This window comes from Hemitrygon akajei, chromosome 2, assembly GCF_048418815.1.
Source record: "Hemitrygon akajei chromosome 2, sHemAka1.3, whole genome shotgun sequence".
Classification (NCBI taxonomy): domain Eukaryota; kingdom Metazoa; phylum Chordata; class Chondrichthyes; order Myliobatiformes; family Dasyatidae; genus Hemitrygon; species Hemitrygon akajei.
The window spans coordinates 141,203,905-141,227,697 of record NC_133125.1 but is presented as its reverse complement, the minus strand read 5'-3'; the positions used below and the strand labels follow the sequence as shown (position 1 = coordinate 141,227,697).

At 41.1% G+C, this 23,793-nt stretch overlaps 1 protein-coding gene across 2 annotated transcripts in view; it reads right to left on the bottom strand.

Annotated features, from left to right (window-relative positions):
* The window catches only part of ubac2 (UBA domain containing 2), a 200,333-nt gene that overhangs the window by 89,310 nt on the left and 87,230 nt on the right, over positions 1 to 23,793 (bottom strand). For both annotated transcript variants that reach the window (XM_073028625.1, XM_073028633.1), the window contains exons 5-6: positions 11,118 to 11,241; positions 1,518 to 1,565 (exon numbers count right to left, since the gene is read on the bottom strand). In XM_073028625.1, the coding sequence (XP_072884726.1) occupies positions 1,518 to 1,565; positions 11,118 to 11,241 (172 nt within the window). The remainder of the gene's footprint in view (positions 1 to 1,517; positions 1,566 to 11,117; positions 11,242 to 23,793) is intronic.

The following is a 23,793-nucleotide window of genomic DNA, read 5'->3' as shown; positions in this document are numbered from 1 at the left end:
CATGGAATGACAATGCTGTGGGAATTATAGACTCATAGTTCAGCAAAGGGCCCTCAACATTCAAAGGACTCAGCTGGATATCGATCAGTTAGAGATATGGGCAGAGAAGTGGCAGATGATGTTTAATCCAGACAAGTAGGAGGTATTGCAATTTGGAAGGTCAAATTTAAAAAGGAAAGGGAAAATGGCAGAGTAAATAGCAGAAGCATTGATGTAGAGAGGGATCTTGGGGTGCAAAGTCTATAGATCCCTGGAAGTGGCAACATAATAAGGCTGGTAAATGCAACAAAGGTATAGAAGAGAGTGGACTATAGGAAAAAGGAGAGGAGGGAAACCACAGGGAGGTAATAGGCAGGTGAGAGAAGGTAACAGACCAGAGTGGAGAATAGAAGAGGAAAGGGGGAGGGAATTTTTTTCTGTCGGAAGAAGAAATTGATATTCATGCCATCAGGTTGGAGGCCACCCAGATGGAATATAAGGTGTTGCTCCTCCACCCTGATGGTGGCCTCTTCTTGGCACAAGAGAAGGCCATGGACCAACATGTCAAAACAGGAATGGGAATTTGAATTAAAATGTTGGGCCACCAGGAAGTTCTACTTTTGGTGGAGGAGCAGAGGTGCTCGACGAAGTGGTTCCCCAGTTTACGACAGGTCTCACCAATGTAGAGAAGGCTGCACTGGACACAATAGGTGACTGCAGCAGATTTGCAGGTGAAGTGTTGTCTCACCTGAAAAGTCTGTTTGGGGCCCTAAATGGAGGTGATGGAGGAGGTGAATGGGCAGGTGTAGCACTTTGGCTGCTTGCAGGGATAAATGCGGGAAGGAGATTAGTGGGGAGGAACGAATGGACAAGGGAATCATGAAGACCTGCAGAAAGTGCAAGGTTGAGGGGGTGGGGAGCTAAAGGTATGCTTGGTGGTAGGCTCCTTTTGGAGATGGTGGAGGTTGCAGAGAATTAAGTGTTGGATGTGGAGCCTCATGGGGTGGTAGGTGAAGACAAGAGGAACTATCACCGTTAAGGTGATGGGGAAATCAGGGTAACATGGATGTTTGGGAAATGGAGATGCTGTTCCATGTTCTAACTGTAGATATACATCACTAGCTGGAGTGTATGCAATGGATCATTTAAAGTTCTTTAGAGGGTTTAAAAGTACAAGTAGAGGTGTTGTCACTGGTAGGTAAGATTAAAAACAGGGGGCATAAATACATCACTATTACTCATACATTCAGTAGAAAATACTGGGGGAAACTTCATTGTTCAAAGCAGGTGAAAATGTGGAACTTACTACCACAAAATTGAGGCAAAGATCAGTTAAGGGGAAGTTGGGTAAATACGTGAGGGTTACCCGAGAGATAAGCTTGGTGTTTGTGTGGGAGAGCACTCATAGGTCAAATGGCCTGGTTCTGTTCTTTAAAGCTAACGTAATTCATAAAAGATGCATTATCATGTACTGTTACAATAAATGTAAAATTTAAACCACTGAAAAGGAACTTTGTCAAAGCAAGGAGAGCGCTTACCAGTCCACTGAATGCCAAGATCCATATATTGATACTGGAAGTCAAAAGCTGCAAAGAAAAATCATTTATGAGCAGCTGCAGAACAACTGGAATTGAAGTTCTTATTTCTTGATATGCAGTTTTCTTTAATTCTTAAAGAGAGAAAAAGATTAATTCTAGCAATAGCATCAACATGTTCTTGAGATCAGGCCAACGTGGTCTAAATATTTCAGTTAAAGAACAGTACAGAGCAGAGATAGAAGAGAGAAAGAAACAGCTGCTTACTCTGTTAATATTTGTGCTCACTCATCAGTCATCCAACCTCTAACCTGATTATCACATTTGACATGTTATGGCCAATTACCTGGCTCATTATATGAAATTGGGATATGCAGATAATTAGGGCCTCAGGCTGAACCCAATTAGATAATAACCAAACTCTATATTATGTTCCTTATTTCCTTGACTCTTGCTTCACAGTCATTTATCAATATTAGCTTTAATATTTGCAGTAACTCCTCCAGCCTCCAGAGCTATTTTGGGAGAGTGTTCCAGAATCCCAGTAGGTTCTGCGTGACATCACTTGGAGTTAAGAGCCTTGGTCTTAATACGGTTCATTCTCTGTCTCTAACCTTCAGAGCAGAGAATTTCCACTTATCCACAATAGGTACAGTGACATCTGAAGATCATGCCTGTAGGGGGAATTCATGTTGCAGATGGGCTGCAACCTGAGCTGGGCTCAGCAGGCTGGAAGATGACATGAGTGAAGAGAAGGCTGCTATCAAGAAACGGGACAACTCTATTCTAGTAAACGGGACAATGACTCCCATCCACTCCATAATGTACTGGTTAGGCACAGGAGTACATTCAGCCAGAGACTCATTCCACCAAGATGTAACCCTGAGCGTCACAGGAAGTCATTCCTGCCTGTGGCTACCAAACTTTACAACTCCTCCCCCAGAGTGTCAGACACCCTGAGCCAATAGGCTGGTCCTGGACTTATTTCCACTTGGCATGATTAACTTATTATTATTTAATTATTTATGGTTTTATATTGCTATATTTCTTCACTATTCTTGGTGCGGCTGTAACAAAACCCAATTTCCCTCGGGATCAATAAAGTATGTCTGTCTGATGTGGGTACTTGGGCTGGAAAGGAGAAAAGGACTGAAAATTCAAAGAGAAATTAATGGAAATACATTTCAGTTAAACTTCCAGAGAATGAATTACTTTATAAATTCATTCTTTGGATGCATGGCCAGCACTTATTGCCATCTTCAACTGCCTCTCGTCAACCTTGTAAACAACAGCAGTCCTTGTGTCGAAAGAACTTCTGCTTTATTGCTGGGTAGATAGTTTGAGATTTTAATCTGGAATGGGTGATGTTTCCCTAGAGAGCAGAGTGAGAATGCAGAATATGTTCCTGCTAAAAACAGTTAAGATAATTGTCAGAGATGCACTTAAGGAGAAGATGGTTAACCATATGAAGAAAGAAACAGAGATGGTTATACGTTATCAGGTCAGAATAATGCATTGAACACGAGAGTGAGTATGGCAATAACAACAATATAAATTTGCATTTGCATTACACTTCAAACATAGTACAAATGGGTCAAAGTACTTGTTAAGCCATAATAGATACAGTGCCCATAAGAAGTATTCGCCCCCGCCCCCCCTTGGAGGTTTCCATGTGTTATTGTTTTACAATATTGAATCACAGTGGGTTTTATTTGGCTTTTTTTTGACACAAATCCACAGAAAAGACTCTTTCGTGTCAAAGTGAAAACACATTTCAACAAATTGGTCTAAATTTATTACAATTATTAAACACAAAATAATTGATTGCATAATTACTCACCCCTTCACCAGTATTTAGTAGGTGCACCTTTGGCATCAATTACAGCCTTGAGTCTGTGTGGATAGGTCTCTATATCAGCTTTGCACATTTGGACACTGCAATTGTCCCCATTCTTCTTTCACAAAATTGCTCGTGCATTGTGAGTGAACAGCCCCTTTCAAGAACAGCCACAAAATCTCAATTGGATTGAGGACTGAACTCTAACTTGGCCATTTCAGGACACTGACCTTGCTGTTTTTAAGTTATTCCTGTGTAGCTTTGTCTTGCTGGAAAACAAATCTCCCAAGTCACAGTTTTCTTGCAGACTGCATCAGGTTTTCCTCCAGGATTTTGCTGTATTTGCCGCATTGATTTTACCCTCTACACGTCTTCCAGGACCTGCTACAGTAAGGCATCCCCACAACATGATGCAGCCACCGCTATGCTTCATGGTAGGGATGGTGTGCTTTTGATGATATACAATGTTTGGCTTTGCCAAACATAGCAATTAGTCTGATGGCCAAAAAGCTCAATTTTGGTTTCATCAGACCAGTGAACCTTCTTCCAGCTGACTTCAGAGACTCCCAAGTGCCTTCCGGCAAACTCTAGCTGAGATTTCATTTGAGTTTTTTCAACAGTAGTTTTCTCTCTGCCACTCTCCCATAAAGCTGCAACTGGTGAAGCACCTGGGCAACAGTTGTTATCTGTGCAGTCTCGCCCACCTCAGCTACTGAAATTGGTAATTCCTTCAGAGTTGTCATAGGTCTCTTGGTGGTTTACCTTACTCGTCCCCTTCTTGAACAGGCACTCAGCTTTTGAGGACGGCCTGCTCTAGGCAGATTTACATCTCTGCCATATTCTTACTATTTCTTGATGATTGACTTAACTGCACTCCAAGGGATATTCAGTGACTTGGAAATTTTCTTGAATACATCTCCTGACTTGTGCTTTTCATAACATTTTCGCAGAAACGCTTGGAGTGCTCTTTTGTCTTCATGGTGTAGTTTTTGCCAAGATACTGACTCACCAGCAGTGGGACCTTCCAGATACAGATGCATTTTTACTACAATCAATTGAAACTACTTGATTGTACACAGGGGATCTCCATCTAACTAATTATGTGACTTCTAAAACTCATTGGCTGTGCCAGTGATGACTTGTTGTGTCATATTAAAGGGGGTGAATATTTATGCAATCAATTATTTTATGTTTATATTTGAAATTAATTTAGATCACTTTGTAGAGATCTGTTTTCACTTTGACATGAAAGAGTCTTTTTCTGTAGATCAATGTCAAAAAAAGCCAAATTAAATCTACTGTGATTCATTGTTGTAAAACAATAAAACATGAAAACTTACAAACGGGAATATTTTTTACATTAGATGAGGTGACCAAAACCTTAGTCAAACAGGTAGGTTTTAAAGAGCATTTTCAAGTTCAACGTTATTTTTATTATCGAAGTACATATATATCACCATATAAAACCCTGAGATTCATTTTCTTGTGGGCATTCTCAACAAATCTATAGAATAGTAACTAATACAGAGTCAATGAAAGACCACCGAACCAGGGCACTCAACCAGAGTGTAGAAGAGAACACATTGTGCAAATGTTAATAGTGTATAAATGAATGACTAGAGCATGAGATGAAGAGTCTTTGAATGTGAACTCTTTGGTTGTGCAAACATTTCAATGATGGGGCAAGTGAAGTTATCCCCTTTTGTTCAAGAGCCTTATGGTTGAGGGGTGGTAACTGTTTCTGAATCTGGTGCTATGAATGCTGAGGCTCCTGATCCTTCTTCCTGATGGTAGCAGTGAGAAGAGAGCATGACCTGGGTGGTGGGGAATTCTTGACACGGTCACACACTCAAAAACCTCTATAGATGTGCCGTAGAGAGCATTCTGACAGGCTGTTTCACTGTCTGGTATGGTGGGGGGGGGGGTCCTACTGCAAAGGAACGAAAGAAGCTGCACAGCATCATAAATTTAGTTGGCTTCATCTTGGGTAGTAGTCTACAAAGTACCCAGGACATATTCAAGGAGAGGTGTCTCAGAAAGGCAGCACCTATTATTAAGGATCCCCAGCAACCAGGGTATGCCCTTTTCTCATTGTTATCATCAAGTTGGAGGTACAGAAGCCTGAAGTCACACACTCAGCAATTCAAAAACAGCTTCTTCCCTTCTGTCACCCTTCCTAAATGGACACTGAACCTGTGAACACTGCCTCACTTTAAAAAAAAAATTATTTCTGGTCTTACACAATTTTAAATTTAATCGATATTAATCTATTCAATATACAGTAATTGATTATTTATTTATTTTCTTCTGTATTATGTATTGTATTGAACTGCTGCTGCTAAGTTAACAAATTTCACGACACATCCCGGTGATAATACACCTGATTCTGATGATTGATGCTACTTTCCTATGAGTGTTTCATGCAGATGTACTCAATGGTTGGGTCTGCGCTCAAGGAACAGGAAATAGAGAGGCAGAAAGGCCTGGTGGGGGAGGGGTAAATATCAGAGTTTGGAGCTCAGGTGCTAAGGCACACCTGTCATCAGAGCAGCAACAAAAATAGCAGTGTGCAAAGAACAATTCAAGAACCCGAAGCTCTCCAAGGTCTGTGCAGCTTAAGGAATTCAAGAGATAAGGAAATACGAGGGCATAGATCGGAGAGTAAGGAATAAAATATTAAAATCAAAATGTTTCCAGCCTGGAAGTGGTGCAGATTATTAAGCATAGCTATGAAAATTTTGATATGAGTCTGGATGAACTCAAACTACAAAAGATGGAAGGTAGATATAAGCCAAGAAAGCATTGCTCTGATGAAGAATCTTTAATTTGAAATAGTAACTGTTTCTCTCCACAGATGCTGTATGGTCTGCTGAGTTTTTTCAGCATTTTCTCTTTTCATTTCAGATTTTCAGCATCATAGCTTTTCATTCTCAAACGGTGGAATAATGCACTTTAGAGGCAAGAAGGAAATGACAACTCTGAAATAAAACTAGTCTGTGCTGCAGAAGGAGAAGGAGACCATAAGACCGAGGAACGGAATTAGGCCAGCTGGCCAGTCGAGTCTGCTCTGCCATTCAATCATGGTTGATCCTTCTTTTTCCTCTTCCTCAACTCTACCTCCCGGCCTTCTCCTTGTAACCTTTGATGCCATGTCCAATCAAGAACCTATCAATCTCTGCCTTAAATACACGTAACGACCTGACATCCACAGCTGCATGTAGCAACAAATTCCACAAATTCGCCACCCTTTGGCTAAAGAAATTTCTCTGCACCTCTGTTTTGAAAGGGTGCCTCTCTATCCTGATGCTGTGCCCTCTTGTTCTAGACTCTCCCACCATGGGAAACATCCTTTCCACATCTACTCTGTCTAGGCCTTTCAACACTCAAAAGGTTTCAATGAGATCCTTCTGAATTCCAGTGAGTACAGACACAGAGCCATCAAACGTTCCTCGTATGATAACCCTTTCATTCCTGGAATCATCTTTGTGAACCTCCTCTGATACGTCTCCAATGCCAGCACATCTTTTCTAAGATGAGGGACCCAAAACTGTTTACAATATTCAAGGTGAGGCCTCATTGGTGCCTTATAAAGCCTCAGCATCACATCCTTCTTGTATTCTGACCTCTTGAAATGAATGCTGACCTGGCATTTGCCCTCTTCACCACTGACTTGACCTGCAAGTTAATCTTTAGGGTGTTCTGCACAAGGACTCCCAAGTCCCTTTGCATCTCAGATTTTTGGATTTTCTCCTCGTTTAGAAAATAGTCTGGACATTTATTTCCAGGTTGGTGGTGTTGTAGATAGTGTAGAGGATTGTCGAAGATTGCAGAGAGACATTGAAAGGATGCATAAGTGGGCTGAGAAGTGGCAGATGGAGTTCAACCCGGATAAGTGTGAGGTGGTACACTTTGGAAGGACAAACTCCAAGGCAGAGTACAAAGTAAATGGCAGGATACTTAGTAGTGTAGAGGAGCAGAGGGATCTGGGGGTACATGTCCACAGATCCCTGAAAGTTGCCTCACAGGTAGATAGGGTAGTTATGAAAGCTTATGGGGTGATATCATAAGTCGAGGGATAGAGTTTAAGAGTCACGATGTAATGATGCAGCTCTATAAAACTCTGGTTAGGCCACACTTGGAGTACTGTGTCCAGTTCTGGTCGCCTCATTATAGGCAGGACGTGGAAGCATTGGACAGGGTACAGAGGAGATTTACCAGGATGCTGCCTGGTTTAGAGAATATGGATTATGATCAGAGATTAAGGGAGCTAGGGCTTTACAAGATATTAAGAGGAACAGATAAGAGTAGATAGCCAGCGCCTCTTCCCCAGGGCACCACTGTTCAGTACAAGAGGTCATGGTTTTAAGGTAAGCAGAGGGAAGTTCAAGGGGGATATTAGAGGAAGGTTTTTTACTCAGAGAGTGGTTGGTGCATGGAATGCACTGCCTGAGTCAGTGGTGGAGGCAGATACACTAGTGAAGTTTAAGAGACTACTAGTCAGATATATGGAGGAATTTAAGGTGGGGGGGGGTATATGGGAGGCAGGGTTTGAGGGTCGACACAACATTGTGGGCTGAAGGACCTGTAATGTGCTGTACTATTCTATGTTCTATTTCTACTACCAAAGGGCATGACCATGTATTTTCCAACATCATATTTAATTTGCCACTTTCTTGCCCTTTCTTCTAATCTAAGTCCTGCTGCATCCTACTTGTTTCCTCAACACTTCTTGTCCCTCCAACAATCTTCATATCATCTGTAAACTTGGTAACAAAGTCATCTATTTAATTATCTAAATCATTTATATACAGCATAAAAAGATGTGGTCCCTTCACTGACCCCTGCTGAACACCACTGGCCATTGGCAGTCAACCAGAATAGCATCCTTTTATTCCCACTCGCTGCCTTCTACCAACCAGCCAATGCTCTAACCATGTTAGTAACTTTCCTGTAATACCATGGACTCTTAACTTGGTAGCAGCCTCATGTGTCACACCTTGTCAAAAGCATCCTGAAAGTCCAAATATACAACATCCACTGCATTTCCTTTATCTATCCTACTTGTAATCTCCTCAAAGGGTTCCAACAGGTTCGTCAGGCAGGGTTTTCCCTGAAGGAAAAATGTTTACTTTGTACTATCTTGTCCCGTGTCACCAAGTACTCCATCTCCTTAACAATTGATTCTACCACCTTCCCAACCACTGAGGTCAGGTTACTGGTCTATAATTTCCTTTCTGCTGCCTTCCTCCTTTCTTAAAGAGTGGAGTGACATTTGCAATTTCCCAGTCCTCTGGCACCATGCCAGAGTCCAAAGATTTTTGAAAGATCATTTCTAATGCCACCACAATTTCGAATGCTACCTCTTTCAGAACCTTAGGGTGCAGTTCATCTGGTCCGGATGACTTCGACCTTTAGGTCTTTCAGCTTTTGAGCACCTTCTCTCTTGTAACAGTAACTGCACCCACGTTTCTTCCTTCACACACTACAACATCAGGCATACTGCGAGTGTCTTCCACAGTGAAGACTGATGCAAAATACTCATTTAGTTCATCAGCCATTTCCTTGTCCCTATTTTTATCTTTCCTGCCTCATTTTCCACAGCCCTATATCCACACTCATTTCTTTTTTATTTTTAACATACTTGAAAAAACATTTACTACCCACTTTGATATTATTTGCTAGCTTGCTTTCATATTTCATCTTTTCCCTTCTAATGCTTTTTTAGTTGCTTTCTGTAGGTTTTTAAAACTTCCTAATCCTCTATCTTCCCACTAATTTTTGCTTTGTAGTATGCCCTTTCTTTTGCTTTTATAATAGCTTTGACTTCCCTTGTCAGCCATGGTTGTATTATTTTACCATTTGAGTATTTCCCCCCAAAACGGACGGCATGGTTGCTCTGCTGACATCCCTGCCAGTAGCTCCTTCCAATTTACTTTGACCAACTCCTCTCTCATACCACTGTAATTTCTCTTGTTCCACTGACACACTGCTACATCAGACTTTACTTTCTCCCTATCAGATTTCGAGTTGAACTGACTCATATTGTGATCACTGTTTCCGAAGGGTTCTTTTATCTTAAGCTCCCTAATTGCCTCCGGTTCATTACACAACACTCAATCCAGTATAGCTGATCCCCTAGTAGGCTCAGTGACAAACTGCTCTAAAAAACCACCTCTTAGGCATTCAACAAACTCATTCTCTTGAAATCCATTACCAACCTGATTTTCCCAATAAACCTGCATGTTAAGATCTCCCATGACTAACATAACCTTATCCTTTTGATTCACCTTTTCTATTTCCTGTTGTAATACACCCACCTCCCAGCCACTGTTGGGAGGCCTGTATATAACTGCCATCGATGTTCTTTTACTCCTGCAGTTTCTTAACTCAACCCACAAGGATTCAACAGCTTCTGATCCTATGTCACATCTTTTTACTGATTTGATGCCATTCTTTCCCAGTAGAGCTATACCACCCTCTCTGTCTACCTTCCTATCCCTTCGATATAATGTGTAACCTTGGACGTTCAGCTCCCAACTACAACTATCCTTCAGCCACGATTCAGTGATGCCCACAACATCATACCTGGCAATCTAAACAGTGCAACAAGATCATTCACCTTATTTCGTCTACTATGCACATTTTGATACAACATCTTGAGTACCGTATTTGCTATCCTTTCTGATTCTGCATTACTACTGCTTTAATACTCAGCCTGTTGGCTGCAACTAAGTCCCATCATGCACAATATGCTGGAGGAACTCAGCAGGTTGGGCAGCATCCGTGGAAACGAACAGTCAACATTTCGGACCGAGACCCTTCGTCAGTCCTGGCATGCTGGCATTGGACAGGGTCCAGAGGGGATTCACAAGAATAACTGCAGTATTGATAGGGTAATATAGCACTTGATGGCTCTGGGCTTGAACTCACTGGAGTTTAAAAGAATGAGGGAGGATTTCATTGAAACCTATCGAATATTGAAAGGCTTAGAAAGAGCTGATATGAAGATAATGCCTCCAATAGTGGGGGAGTCTAAGACCAGGATGCAGAGCCCCAGAATGTCCCTTTAGATCAAAGATAAGAAGGAATTCCTTTAGCCAGAGGGTAGTGAACCTGGGGAATATGTTGTCACAGATGGTTGTGGAGGCCAAGTCATTAGCTATATTTAAAGCGGAGGTTGACAGGTTCCTGATTAGTCAGGGCGTCAAAGGTTAGGGGGAAGAAGGTGGGAAATGGGGCTAAGAGGGATAATACATCAGCCATGATTCAATGTCAGAGCATACTTGATGGGCCAAAATGGCCAAATTCTGCTCTTGTGTCTTATGGTCTTGACTTGTGGAGGAACTCAGCAGGTCAAGCAGCATCAGTGGGAGGAATGCAAGTGTTGACATTTCAGGTCAAAATCCTGCATTAGGACACGCAGAGCTTTGATCCAAATAGTCAATAATTCCTTTCCTTGACTGTTGTTACTTGATTATGAGTTACCTCAGCAGATTGTTTGTTGCTTAATACATAAACTAGCTTCTTATTCCAGTTTTATTTGAATTAATTGACTCGAAATTCCTCATCATTGGTTCTTGGGTCATTTATCCAGGCCGCTGGATTATTGGCCCAGGAACATAATCACTATACAGACGAGAACATTAAGTCTAAAAGGTTTTCACAGAATATCATCAATTGGAATTTCAAACCGAAAAATATTGGATCATCAGCAAGATGCTAGCTATTTTGACTTCACCAGATATTAGGTCCAATCACAAACATACCTGTAGCCCCACAATATAGACGAGAGTTTTGTTTGTTATGGATAATCTGCCCAGGATTTGAGTCACCTGAATACTCGGAATGGAGTAGTAAAAAGGCACAAACAATCCAAAGATGGGACCTAGACTGGAAGGACAGAAGAAAAACAGGTTAGATGTAAAGGTCAGAGGTTGGCATCCTTTGGAAGTTGATGTTTTATTTCTATGCTTTCAAGGATTTTCCTTCTCAGATACCTTGCCTTTCTGACAGAGGTGGGCAAATATCAATATAGATTCAAGTAGTTTCCTCGTGTATCAGGAGTACTTTACCATTTTTACCAATGGGGCACATCATATTCTCTCCAAAACAGTCTGGTATGGAGGGATCGCCGCATAGGATTGGAAAACGCTGCAGAGAGCTACAGACACGCCAGCTCCATCATGGACACTAGCCTCCTCAGCATCAAGGACATTTTCAAAAATTGGTGCCTCAAAAAATCAGCATCCGTCATTAAGGAGCCCCATCATCAGGACATGCCCTTTTCTCATTGCTACCATCAAGGAGGAGGTACAGACACCTGAAGATACACACTCAACATTTTAGGAACAGCTTTTTCCCCTCCACCATCAGATTTCTGAACAGACAATGAACCAACCCGTGGACACTATCTCACTATTTTTTCACATATTATTTAATTTTTAATATAGATTTTTGATTGTAATTTGTAGTTTTTTAATGCATTGCAATGTACAGCTGCCATAAACCGAAAAATTTTCATGACATATATCAGTGATAATAAACCTGATTTTGCTTCTGATCTGTCTCTGTAGCCTTCAATAAATCGAGAATTGGTCAGGCTGTATTCTCACCAAGGTCTTTTAGAGTACAAGACATAGGAGCAGAATTAGGTCATTCAGCCCATCAATCATGGCTGATTCATTTTCCCTCTCAATCCCATTATCCTCCATTTTCCCTGTAACCTTTTATGCCCTTACTAATCAAGAACCTATCAACCTCTGCTTTAAATATATCTAATGACTTGGCCTCCATGAAGATGGTTATAGAGAATAGCAGCACAGTTGACCAACTGCCTCACAGTTCTGGAGATTGAGGTTTAATTGTGACCTCTTATGCTTCTATGTTGTTTGTATTTCAGCTATGACCACATTTCATTTTGAACTGGTGCTCCAGTTTCCTCCCACATCACAAAGACATATATGTTGGTTGGTTAATTGCTCCTGGGAGGCAGAATCTGTGGGGGGGGGAAGAGGTGGAAATGTGGGTAAAATTAAATGGGATTAGTATAGGAATGGGGTAAAGGGATGCCTGACTGTCCTTGTAGACCTAGTGGGCCAAAGAAGCTGTTTCTGTAACGTATGATTTCATGAAAAGAACTGATATTCCTCCTTGGAGGAAAGAGAGAAATCTGGACTCTGCTCAGTACATCACAGGTACATCACTTTCGACTATCAGTAGTATCTACAAAAGTTCTGCCTCAAAGTCCATAAGACCATAAGATATAGGAACAGAATAGGCCATTTGGCCCACTGAGTCTGCTCTGCCATTCAATATATCCTTTGCGAAAATAAAGAGCCCCAAACTGCACACAATATTCCAAGTGTGGTCTCACAAGTGCCTTATAGAGACTCAACATTGTATCCCTGCTCTTATATTCTATACCTCAAGAATGAATGCCAACATTGCATTTGCCTTCTTCACCAGTGACTCAACCTGGAGGTTAACCTTTAGGGTATCTGCACTAGGTCTCCCAAGTTCCTTTGCATCTCTGCATTTTGAATTCTATCCCCATCTAAATAATAGTCATTGTATCATTGGCAAATTTAGCCACAAATCCATTAGTTCCATAGTCCAAATCATTGACATACATCGTAGAAAGCAGCGGTCCCAACACTGACCCCATGGAACTCCACTGGTAACCAGCAGCCAGCCAGAATAGGATCCCTTTATTCCCACTCTGTGTTTTCTGCCTATCAGCCAATGCTCCATCCATGCTAGTAACTTTCATGTAATTCCATGGGCTCTTATCTTGCTAAGCAGCCTCAAGTACGGCACCTTGTCAAAGGCCTTCTGAAAATCCAAGTACACCACATCTACTGCAATCCTTTGTCTACCCTGCTTGTAATTTCCTCAAAAAAATTGCAGTAAGTTTGTCAGGCAGGATTTTCCTTTCAGGAAACCATGCTGGCTTTGGCCTATCTTGTCATGTATCTCCAGGGACACCGTAATCTCATCCCTAACAATCAACTCCAACGAATTCCCAACCACTGATGTCAGGCTAACAGGTCTATAGTTTCCTTTCTGCTGCCTCCCATCCTTCTTAAATAGCAGAGTAACATTTGCAATTTTTCAGTCATCCGATGCAGTGCCAGAATCTATCAATTCTTGAAAGATCATTGTTGATGCCTCTTCAATCTCTCCAGCTACTATTTCAGAACCAGAGGATGCATTCTACTCAGTTCAGGTGATTTATCCACCTTCAGACCATTAAGCTTCCTGAGCATTTTCTCAGTCATTATTTTCACTGCATATACTTTACTTCCCTGACACTCTTGAATGTCTGGTATACTGCAGATGTCTTTCACTGTGAAGACTGATGCAAAATACGCATTCAGTTCCTCTGCCATCTCTGCATCTCTCATTACAACATCTCCAGTGTCATTTTCTATTGCTCCTATATCTACCTTCAACTCTCTTTTACCTTTTACGTACTAAAAAAAAGCTTTTAGTATCTTCTTTGATATTAGTCACCAGCTTCTATTCATAATTCATCTTTTCCTTCCTAATGACCTTCTTAGTTTCCTTCTACAAGTTTTAAAAGCTTCCTAATCCTCTATCTTCTCACTAGCTTTGGCTTCCTGTATGCTCTATCTTTTGCTTTTACTTTGGCTCTGACTTTACTTGTCAACCACGGTAGTATCCTTCTTCCATTTGAAAATTTCTTCTTAATTGAAATATATCTGTTTTGCACTTCCCTCATTTTTGCAGAAACTCCAGCCATTGCTGCTGTGTCCTTCCTGCCAGTGTCCCTTTCCAGTCAACTTTGCCTAGTTCCCCTCTCATACCATTGTAATTTCCAATGTTCCACTGAAATACCAACACATTGGATTTTAGTTTCTCCTTCTCAAATTTCAAAGTGAACTCGATCATATTGTGATCACTGGTCCCTAAGGGTTCCTTAACCTTAAATTTTCTTATAATCTCCAGATCATTGCACAACACCCAACCAGCACAACCAATCCACTAGTGGGCTCAACAACAAGCTGTTGTAAAAAGCCATCCCTTAGACATTCTATAAATTCTCTCTCTTGGGGTCCAGTACTGGCCTGGATTTCCCAATCCACTTTCATGTTAAAATCCCCAATGATTATCATGACATTGCCCTTCTGACACACCTTTTCCACCTCTTGCTGTAAATTGTAATCCATCCACTGGTGACCGACCTCCATGCAGAATATGACCCCTCTACAACCACACTTTGCCTTCTGTGGGCAAGTCAATTCTGGATCTTGTCCTGTCCCCATTGATGATGCAAAGATCATCACCAGAGGCTCAGCAATCTCCTCCCTCACCTTTCACAGTAGCCTGGGGTACATCTCATACAGTCCCGGCGACTTATCCAACTTGATGCTTTCCAAAAGCTCCAGTACATCCTCTTTCTTAATATCTACATGCTCAAGCTTTTCAGTCTGCTGCAAGTCATCACTACAATCACCAAGATCCTTTTCCATAGTGAATACTGAAGTAATGTATTCATTAAGTACCTCTGCTATTTTCTCCAGTTCCATACACACTTTCCCACTGCCACACTTGATAGGTCCTATTCTTTCACGTCTTATCCTTCGCATACTTGTAGAACGCCTTGGGGTTTTCCTTAATCCTGTCTGCCAAGGCCTTCTCATGGCCCCTTCTGGCTCTCCTAATTTCCTTCTTAAGCTCCTTCCTCTTAGCCTTATAATCTTCTAGATCTCTAACATTACCTAGCTCTCTGTACCTTTTGTAAGCTTCTCTTTTCTTCTTGACTAGATTTATTACAGCCTTTGTACACCACGGTTCTTGTACCCTATCATGACTTCCCTGTCTCATTGGAACGTACCTATGCAGAACTCCACACAAATACCTCCTGAACATTTGGCTCATTTCTTCCGTACTTACCCTGAGAACATCTGTTTCCAATTTAAGCTTCCAATTTCTTGCCTGATAGCCTCATAATTCCCCTTACTCCAATTAAACACTTTTCCAACTTGTCTGTTGCCAACTCTTTCCAATGCTATTGTAAAGGAGATAGAATTATGATCATTATCTCCAAAATGCTCTCCTACTGAGAGATCTGACACCTGACCAAGTTCATTCCCCAATACCAAAACAAGTACAGCTCTCCTCTTGTAGGCTTATCTACATATTGTGTCAAGAAACCTTCTTGCACACACCTAACAAACTCCACCCCATCTAAACCATTTGCTCTAGGGAGATGCCAATCGATATTTGGGAAATTAAAATCATGGTTGGGCTGTGGAGCCTGTTCCTTACTATGCTGTTCTATATTCTATGTACTAGTGTAACAGTACAGAAATACAACCCTAATCTAAATACAATAAGAGTCTAATTGTTATGTAATCAACAGGATATTGCCAATAAGATGTGTGAATAATATTTTAGAAGCTTATGCAAGTTGATAGATTGTGAAAACAATTTTCTAGTACATGTTGCGAAGACTGATTAAATATACGTAATGTCTGCAAATGTAAAATAACAAGCAATCTGTACAATCAATATTTAAGCTACAACCGTCACAATGGGATATAGATTGATCGTTTTAAAATCAATTACCATCAACATATCTTTGAATTATTCTCTCCATAAGCCCTTACAGTTAATCAATACAACCAAGTCTTATTGGAAAAAACTTTGCAGTCTCAATACTCATACAGTACTCCACAAATAACCCATGCATTTATTTGTGACTCATGGATGGCTATATGAAAAGCAAATGGCTATGACCACAAAGCCAAGTTTATTTCAGTAACATAATCATCAGCACCATTATGCAATTAAACACATTATATTCAATAAAAGTTAATTTGGTGTTTCTCCAAATTCCTACGTGATACAAGTAGTCTGAAATTATATGTGTTCATATTCAAGCAGTCTATCATAAACAAAAACATTCTGAAGAAGCAACACTTTTGAAAGAATTTGTTGTCCAGTGATAACAATTCTCAATTCTTTATTATAATTACTGCTCAGTCTTCTTCCTTCAGCAGGCTTCCCAGCTGTGCATTTTAGATCACAACTATCTGCAACGTCTCTTGACTCATTTACCTCGGATTTTCTCTAACAAGTCAAGAGGAAACATCAAATGGAACACCGGCTTCAGGTAAAAGCTTTATTACAATGCAGATCACATAATAAATCCCTACTTTTATTTGCATTCATTATGGTGTAAAATGGGAGCAATTGCCAGAAGAGGGAATGGACCATAGTTAAAACTCATAATCTCCATCAAACATCCACAGTTCATTCACAGCAATGTATAATCCTGAAGAAATTGAGTTATCTGCTATGGGAGAGTATTCAGCCCCTTATTTTGATTTAGCAGGTTGTGGTTTCAAGCCCCACATTAAGGATCCTAATACATATATATATATATTTATATCTATATCTGTTGGATGGAAGCGACCAACAACTCTGATAGAGGCTGATGCCAAGTTTTTAAGCTCAAAAGTGGGAGGTGGTGCTTTAGCACTGCCGGCCCACCACCCTGAGGGAGTCTTGATCATAAGCGGGCTGAAACTCCTGAGGACAGGTGGCAGATCAACTGATGATAGGACAGGACAGTTAACATCTTAGTCCATGTGTATTTTCAATACACACACACACACGCACGCACGCACGCAACAGTGTCAGAGGTGCCACTCTTTGGATCAGTTCTGAAACCAAGGTACTATTTGCCCACGCAGATGAATGAAAATTGTCCATATTGATGCCACAGCCAAGAAAGCTCACCAGTGCCATTATTTCCTCAGGAAGCTAAAGAAATATGGCATTTCCTCTATGACTTTCCGCAATTTTTATTGACCCACCATAGTAACCATCTTATCTGGATGCATCACGGCTTGTTATGGCAACTCTCCCAAGACTGCGAGAAACTGCAGAGAGTTGCAGGCACAGCTCAGCACATCATGGAAACCACTGTCTACACTTCTTCCTGTAATCATAAGTGAAGACCTCTCCCACCTTGTACGTTCTCTCTTCTCCCCTGCCTTCCTTTTAGGCAAAAGATACAAAAGCCTTAAAGCACATACCACTAAGCTCAAGGCCAGCTTCTACCCTGCAGTTATAAGACTGTCGAAATGCTTCCTCGTACAATCAGATGGATTCTTGACAGTACAATGTACTCATTATGACCTTGCACCTTATTGTCTACCTGCATTGCACTTTCTCCGCAACTGCTGCACTTTATTTTGTACTCTGGTATTGTTTTACCTTGTACTACCTCAATGCACTATTGTAATGATCTGTATGAACAGTAGGGAAAACAAGTTTTTCACTGTTAGTACATGTGACAATAATAAACTAGTTTACAAAATTATATCATGGCTGCTATTTTGAAGAAGTGCAGGGGAATGTATTTTGATGTCCTGAAAAATCTGAGGCTCAGCCAACTAAAGGACAGCTTATATCAGCATTAGAAGTATTGCACATGTTTTAATTTCAAAAATACTAGAAGCACTCTGTAGGTTAGGCAGTATCTGAAAAGAGAAAACAGATTTGTTGTTCAGATTACTATCATTTCCTCAGACCAGTCGTGATCAACAAGTGAGAAGTCACTAGCCTGAAATATTAACTCTGCTTCTGCCTCCACAGACGCTACCTGATGTGCCAAACATTTCTACTTTATCTGATTCTTACTGTTTGATGGGAACATACAAAGGGCATTTTTGTCATCCCATTTCCTACATTGTAATCATGTCATCACCTCAAAGGGTATCTCACTACGTACAAAACACTTTGGGGCCTTTAAAGACACCTAATGAAGGCAGGCTCCTCTTTTCTAAGGAAGTGGATGGCTGGTGTGCTGATTTCATGAATCATAGTGGTTGAGAAACAAGCATATTGCTACAGGGTGCCAAGATTATTACAGAAGTTACTCTAGTCAGTTAGCCACAACCACCTGGCCTTGCTTCTCGCATATTAGCAACAACTCAAGTGACTTCTGAGTATATATTAAATATTAGGTAAGTCTTTAAACTGTTCTCTGAGACAATGAATGGTTTGAGAAAATATCATCAGCAGCACAGTACATTAAAATTGACTTGATTGATTTGTCAACATGACTATAGAGATCAAGTGTGGCTAGACCATTCAAACATCTAATTGAAATAAGAGCCAAAAAATACTGAATACACAAAGCAGGTCTGGCAGCATCTGTGGAAAGCGAAGTAGTGTTAATGTTTCAGGTTCAATACGCCTATTCAGAAACAGCTCTGATGAAAAGTCAAGTTTGCATTTTTTGTTTTTAAGTCAGGTTTCCAGCTTCTGCAGATCTTTTGATTTCCATTTATTGTTTAATTCACAGTCACTGCTTTTCCAGGAATGCCAACTTTGCAGCAGCTTTGTTCAGTCTCCAGCAGGATTTCTGTCTGTCTCTCAGTTGTTTCTGTTACCTGACCTACCTCCTATAAGGTGCTGACCAAAACTCACTTTCACTTCTCGTTCCTTAGTGATGTCTCCCACTGCAATTCATTTCATATGGATTCCAAATTGAAACACCATCCTTCACAATTCCAACACAGCCAGGATCAGAGGTCTTCAAACTATCCAGCATTTCTCAAGGCACTGTTCACATCTATCCTGATAACCATACTTAGAGCCAAGCATTGGCATACACTGCTCTTGACCCCTTATCCAATACAAACTCTGTTAGTCAAAGTACTGATAAAATGTCTTTGACCCAAAACTGCTTCTCTTTCCACAGATATTGTCTAAACAATTGGACGCTTCTACCATTTTCATTGCTTTATTTCACAAAGACATAATTGATTGGCCCCATGTTTGCTCTTGACAATGCTGGTGGCTAGAAATAACATAAAGAGGCAAAATGTTCTGAGTTGGTATTGTGAGTATTGAAGTCAGTCAGGAAGATAAATCTTTTTTTGGATTAGATGGTAGAGAGGAAGCCAATTGCTGTATCATGTTATTCCGTACCATAAAGTAAACAAACAATTAGTCCTGCTCAAGAAGCCAATCTTACCACACAATCAAATATATGATAGGCCATTCTTGAGGCAATAACCCTTCTGGATTTCTAAAAAATATACCCAAGTCTGTCCCTTTAGATCTAATATAAGTGATGACTATAGTCCTCATCAAAGTAAATGAGAAATGGTTTGCTGCCTCATCTATAAAGTTCAAAACACAAAGAAAAATAAAGAATCGTTCTCTGTCACAAAGTTTTTCTTCTGTTTTGCCATGTGATTGAAAACACACCACAAAAGCAGGAGGAATGGAGAACTGCTGAACCTCTTCACGTTACTTGTGTATTTCTTACATCATGATTCTATGTGCTTCCAGTGAATCAGAATCAGGTGTACTATTACTGTCTCATATGACAGAGTTTTGTGGCAACAGTAGACAGCAAGACATAAAAACCATTGTAAGTTAGAAAAATAGAGTGCAAAAAGGGGAATGAGGTAGTATTCATGGATTATTCAGAGATCTGATGAAAGAAGGGGAAAGTTGTACCTGAATCGCTGAGGGTGAGTCTTCAGGCCCCTGTATCCTCCATGGCAACAAGCCCTTCCGTCCAAATGGTCCATGCCAACCAGTGTTCCCATTCAAGCTCATCCCATTTGCCTAGGTTTGGCTCATATCCCTCTTAAACTTTTCTATCCATGTACAGTGCCTATTAAAGTATTCAACCCCTTGGAATTTTATTGTTTTACAACATTCATAAAATCACACACAAAATGCTGGTGGAACACAGCAGGCCAGGCAGCATCTATAGGAGAAGCACTGTCAACGTTTCGGGCCGAGACCCTTCGTCAGGACTAACTGAAAGGAGAGATACTAAGAGATTTGAAAGTAGTGGGGGGAGGGGGAAATGCAAAATGATAGGAGAAGATCGGAGGAGGTGGGATGAAGCTAAGAGCTGGAAAGGTGATTGGCGAAAGTGATACAGAGCTGGAGAAGGGAAAGGATCATGGGACAGGAGGCCTCAGGAGAAAGAAAGGGGGAAGGGGAGAGCACCAGAAGGAGATGGAGAACAGGCAGGGTGATGGGCAGAGAGAGAGAAAAAAAAACAAACAACTAAATATGTCAGGGATGGGGTATGAAGGGGAGGAGGGGCATTAATAGAAGTTAGAGAAGTCAGTGTTCATGCCAACAGGTTGGAGGCTACCCAGCCGGTATATAAGGTGTTGTTCCTCCAACCTGAGTGTGGATTCATCTTGACAGTAGAGGAAGCCATGGATAGACATATCAGAATGGGAATGGGACGTGGAATTAAAACGTTGTGGCCACTGGGAGATCCTGCTTTCTCTGGTGGACCGAGCGTAGGTGTTCAGCGAAACGGTCTCCCAGTCTGCATCGGGTCTCACCAATATATAAAAGGCCACATCAGGAGCACTGGACACAGTATACCACACCAGCCGACACAGGTGAAGTGTCGCCTCACCTGGAAGGACTGTCTGGGGCCCTGAATGGTGGTGAAGGAGGAAGTGTGAGGGCAGGTGTAGCACTTGTTCCGCTTATAAGGATAAGTGCCAGGAGGGAGATCGGTGGGAAGGGATGGGGGGGACGAGTGGACAAGGAAGTCACGTAGGGAGTGATCCCTGCGGAAAGCAGAAAGGGGTGGGGAGGGAAAGATGTGCCTGGTAGTGGGATCCCATTTTTGTGTGTGTTGTTTGAATTTCCAGCACCTGCAGATTTCCTCATGTTTGATTCATAAAATCATTCTTTTTTGACACTGATCAACAGAAAAAGACTCTTTTATAGGCACTGTATCTGTTAGTACCTTTTAAATGTAGTTAACGTAGTTGCTGGGACTCTGAGGGTTTGAAATTTTTCTGAAACACTGTACATTTCCCTCTCTCCTCAAAACTTACATTGAGTCATACAGCACAGAAATAGGCCTTTCAGTCATCTTATCTATAGTTATCCAATTTTACTAATCATATGGCCTTTCAAATTTTACTAATCCAAGTGTTTATCTAGATATTTATTTTGTTGAACCTGTGCCTGTCACCCCATCAGGCAGTGCATTTGAAATTCCAACCAACATCTGGGTGAAAAAAATTCCTGTCAGATCCCTCTAAATTTCCTAACCCTCATCTTAAATCAATGACCTATGGTTTTAAACATTTCTACTATAGGAACATTTTATTACTATCTGCAGAGAGCAGACATAAATGAGTGTTTTTCTCACTATAACAAGTGAAGTACTGCTGAAGCTGCAAACCTTTCAAAAGTTTATACCCTTGAAGGCTTTGCAGCCCTAGGCACTGAAGATATGGTTGCCAAATTTGCTGACAACACAAAGGTTAGTAAGAAAGTAACTTTTTATGAGAGCATAAGGGGGCTACAGACAGCTGATCTGAGTGGACAAAGATCTAGCAAACAAAGTATAATGAGGGAAATTGTTAAAATTGGCATGAAAAATTAAGTATCTTACCTCGATGTAGAGAGATTGCAGAGGTAATTTTAGATTCCTTTATCTCACTTTATTTGCATATCCTTCGTAAATTCTACGAAAAGGTTTACGTGTGAATTTCTTATTTGAATTGTTTGTTCCAATGTTATATATGTACAGTATATGCCTCCCATTTTGGGTTACTTTGTAAATAGATTTATGTCTTCTACTACTACCCTTCCAACCCCTTTCACACATGTGATTATTTCTATCTGGTCCTCAGCTTCTTCTCCTTCCAGGACAATAGTTTGTTCACCTTTCCTGAAAGTTCATTCCCTACAACTTTTCTCATGCCTTTACTGGGGTCTTTCCACCCTTATAATACAGAGAACACACAGTAACCCATATGTCCAATCTTTTATTCTAACCTCCCTGCTTTTGAAATCTATTTCCACTGAAGTCCAATGACTTTTTCTGTAAGTACTACAAACCTGCATGGCTACTTTCTCTTTTCTAATCAATTACCTTTCCAGTCCTACTATAGTAAAACGAGTGGCACTTGGTGTTCCTATTGTGAAAATTATTTAGCATCCTATGGCAATAAAAAGATATCCACTAACAATGAACTGCCAAAGGCTGAGAGAAGATTTACACTTCTCATCATTAACAATGCAACAATGGAGTTTGTTGGTGAGTTCTGGAATTTGTTACTTTTTAAAATGAATTATCCATTAAGCACATACAGGTGTCCCCCGCTTTACAAATGTTTGCTTTACACCACTTCGCTTTTACAAAAGACCTATATTCCCTCACCACCATTCAGGGCCCCAGACAGTCCTTCCAGGTGAGGCGACACTTCACCTGTGAGTCGGCTGGTGTGATATACTGCGTCCGGTGCTCCTGGTATGGCCTTTTATATATTAGTGAGACCTGACGCAGACTGGGAGACCGTTTCGCGGAACACCTACGCTCGGTCCGCCAGAAAAAGCAGGATCTCCCAGTGGCCACACATTTTAATTCCACATCCCATTCCCATTCTGATATGTCTATCCATGGCCTCCTCTACTGTCAAAATGAATCCAAACTCAGGTTGGAGGAACAACACCTTATACACCAGCTGGGTAGCCTCCAACCTGATAGCATGAACATTAACTTCTCTAACTTCCGTTAATGCCCCTCCTCCCCTTCTTACCCCATCCCTGACATATTTAGTTGTTTGCCTGTTCTCCATCTCCCTCTGGTGCTCCCCCCTCCCTCTTTCTTTCTCCTGAGGCCTTCCGTCCCATGATCCTTTCCCTTCTCCAGCTCTGTATCACTTTCGCCAATCACCTTTCCAGCTCTTAGCTTCATCCCACCCCCTCCGGTCTTCTATCATTTTGCATTTCCCCCTCCCCCCCACTACTTTCAAATCTCTTACTATCTTTCCTTTTGGTTAGTCATGACGAAGGGTCTCGGTCCAAAACGTCAACAGTGCTTCTCCCTATAGATGCTGCCTAGCCTGCTGTGTTCTACCAGCATTTTGTGTGTGTTGTTGTTGTTTGAATTTCCAGCATCTGCAGATTTCCTCGTGTTTCACCTATATTAGTAACCTGTTTTTGCATTACAAAGAGGATTTTTGCTTTTAAGAAAATTTTTCCCATATAAATTAATGGTTCTTTGCTTTACGCCATTTCGGCTTAAGAAAGGTTTCATAGGAACGCTCTACCTTTGTAAAGGAGGGGGGGGGGAACACCTGTACACTCAACAGTGAAACTATAATGCTCAGATCTCAAAAGTGAGTTAAAAAGGAACAACCAATGTGAAATTGGCCAGAGCAATGTCACCCATGCCCTGACTAAGAATAATTTGATCTACTTTCTTTCAATTACCCTGAGAGAAATTTTAAAGTTTGGTTCCTTTTCCCCCCCACCTTTTTTCAATCCATTATCCTCCTTTCAAAATGTTGAAATCTCTTTGGTCTAGGCTGAAGATCCCATTGAGAACTAAGATTTCGTTCTGCCTTCTCTGCACCTCGTTCTCAGTTTGTATTGTCAGAGGGGAGGGACGTTCAC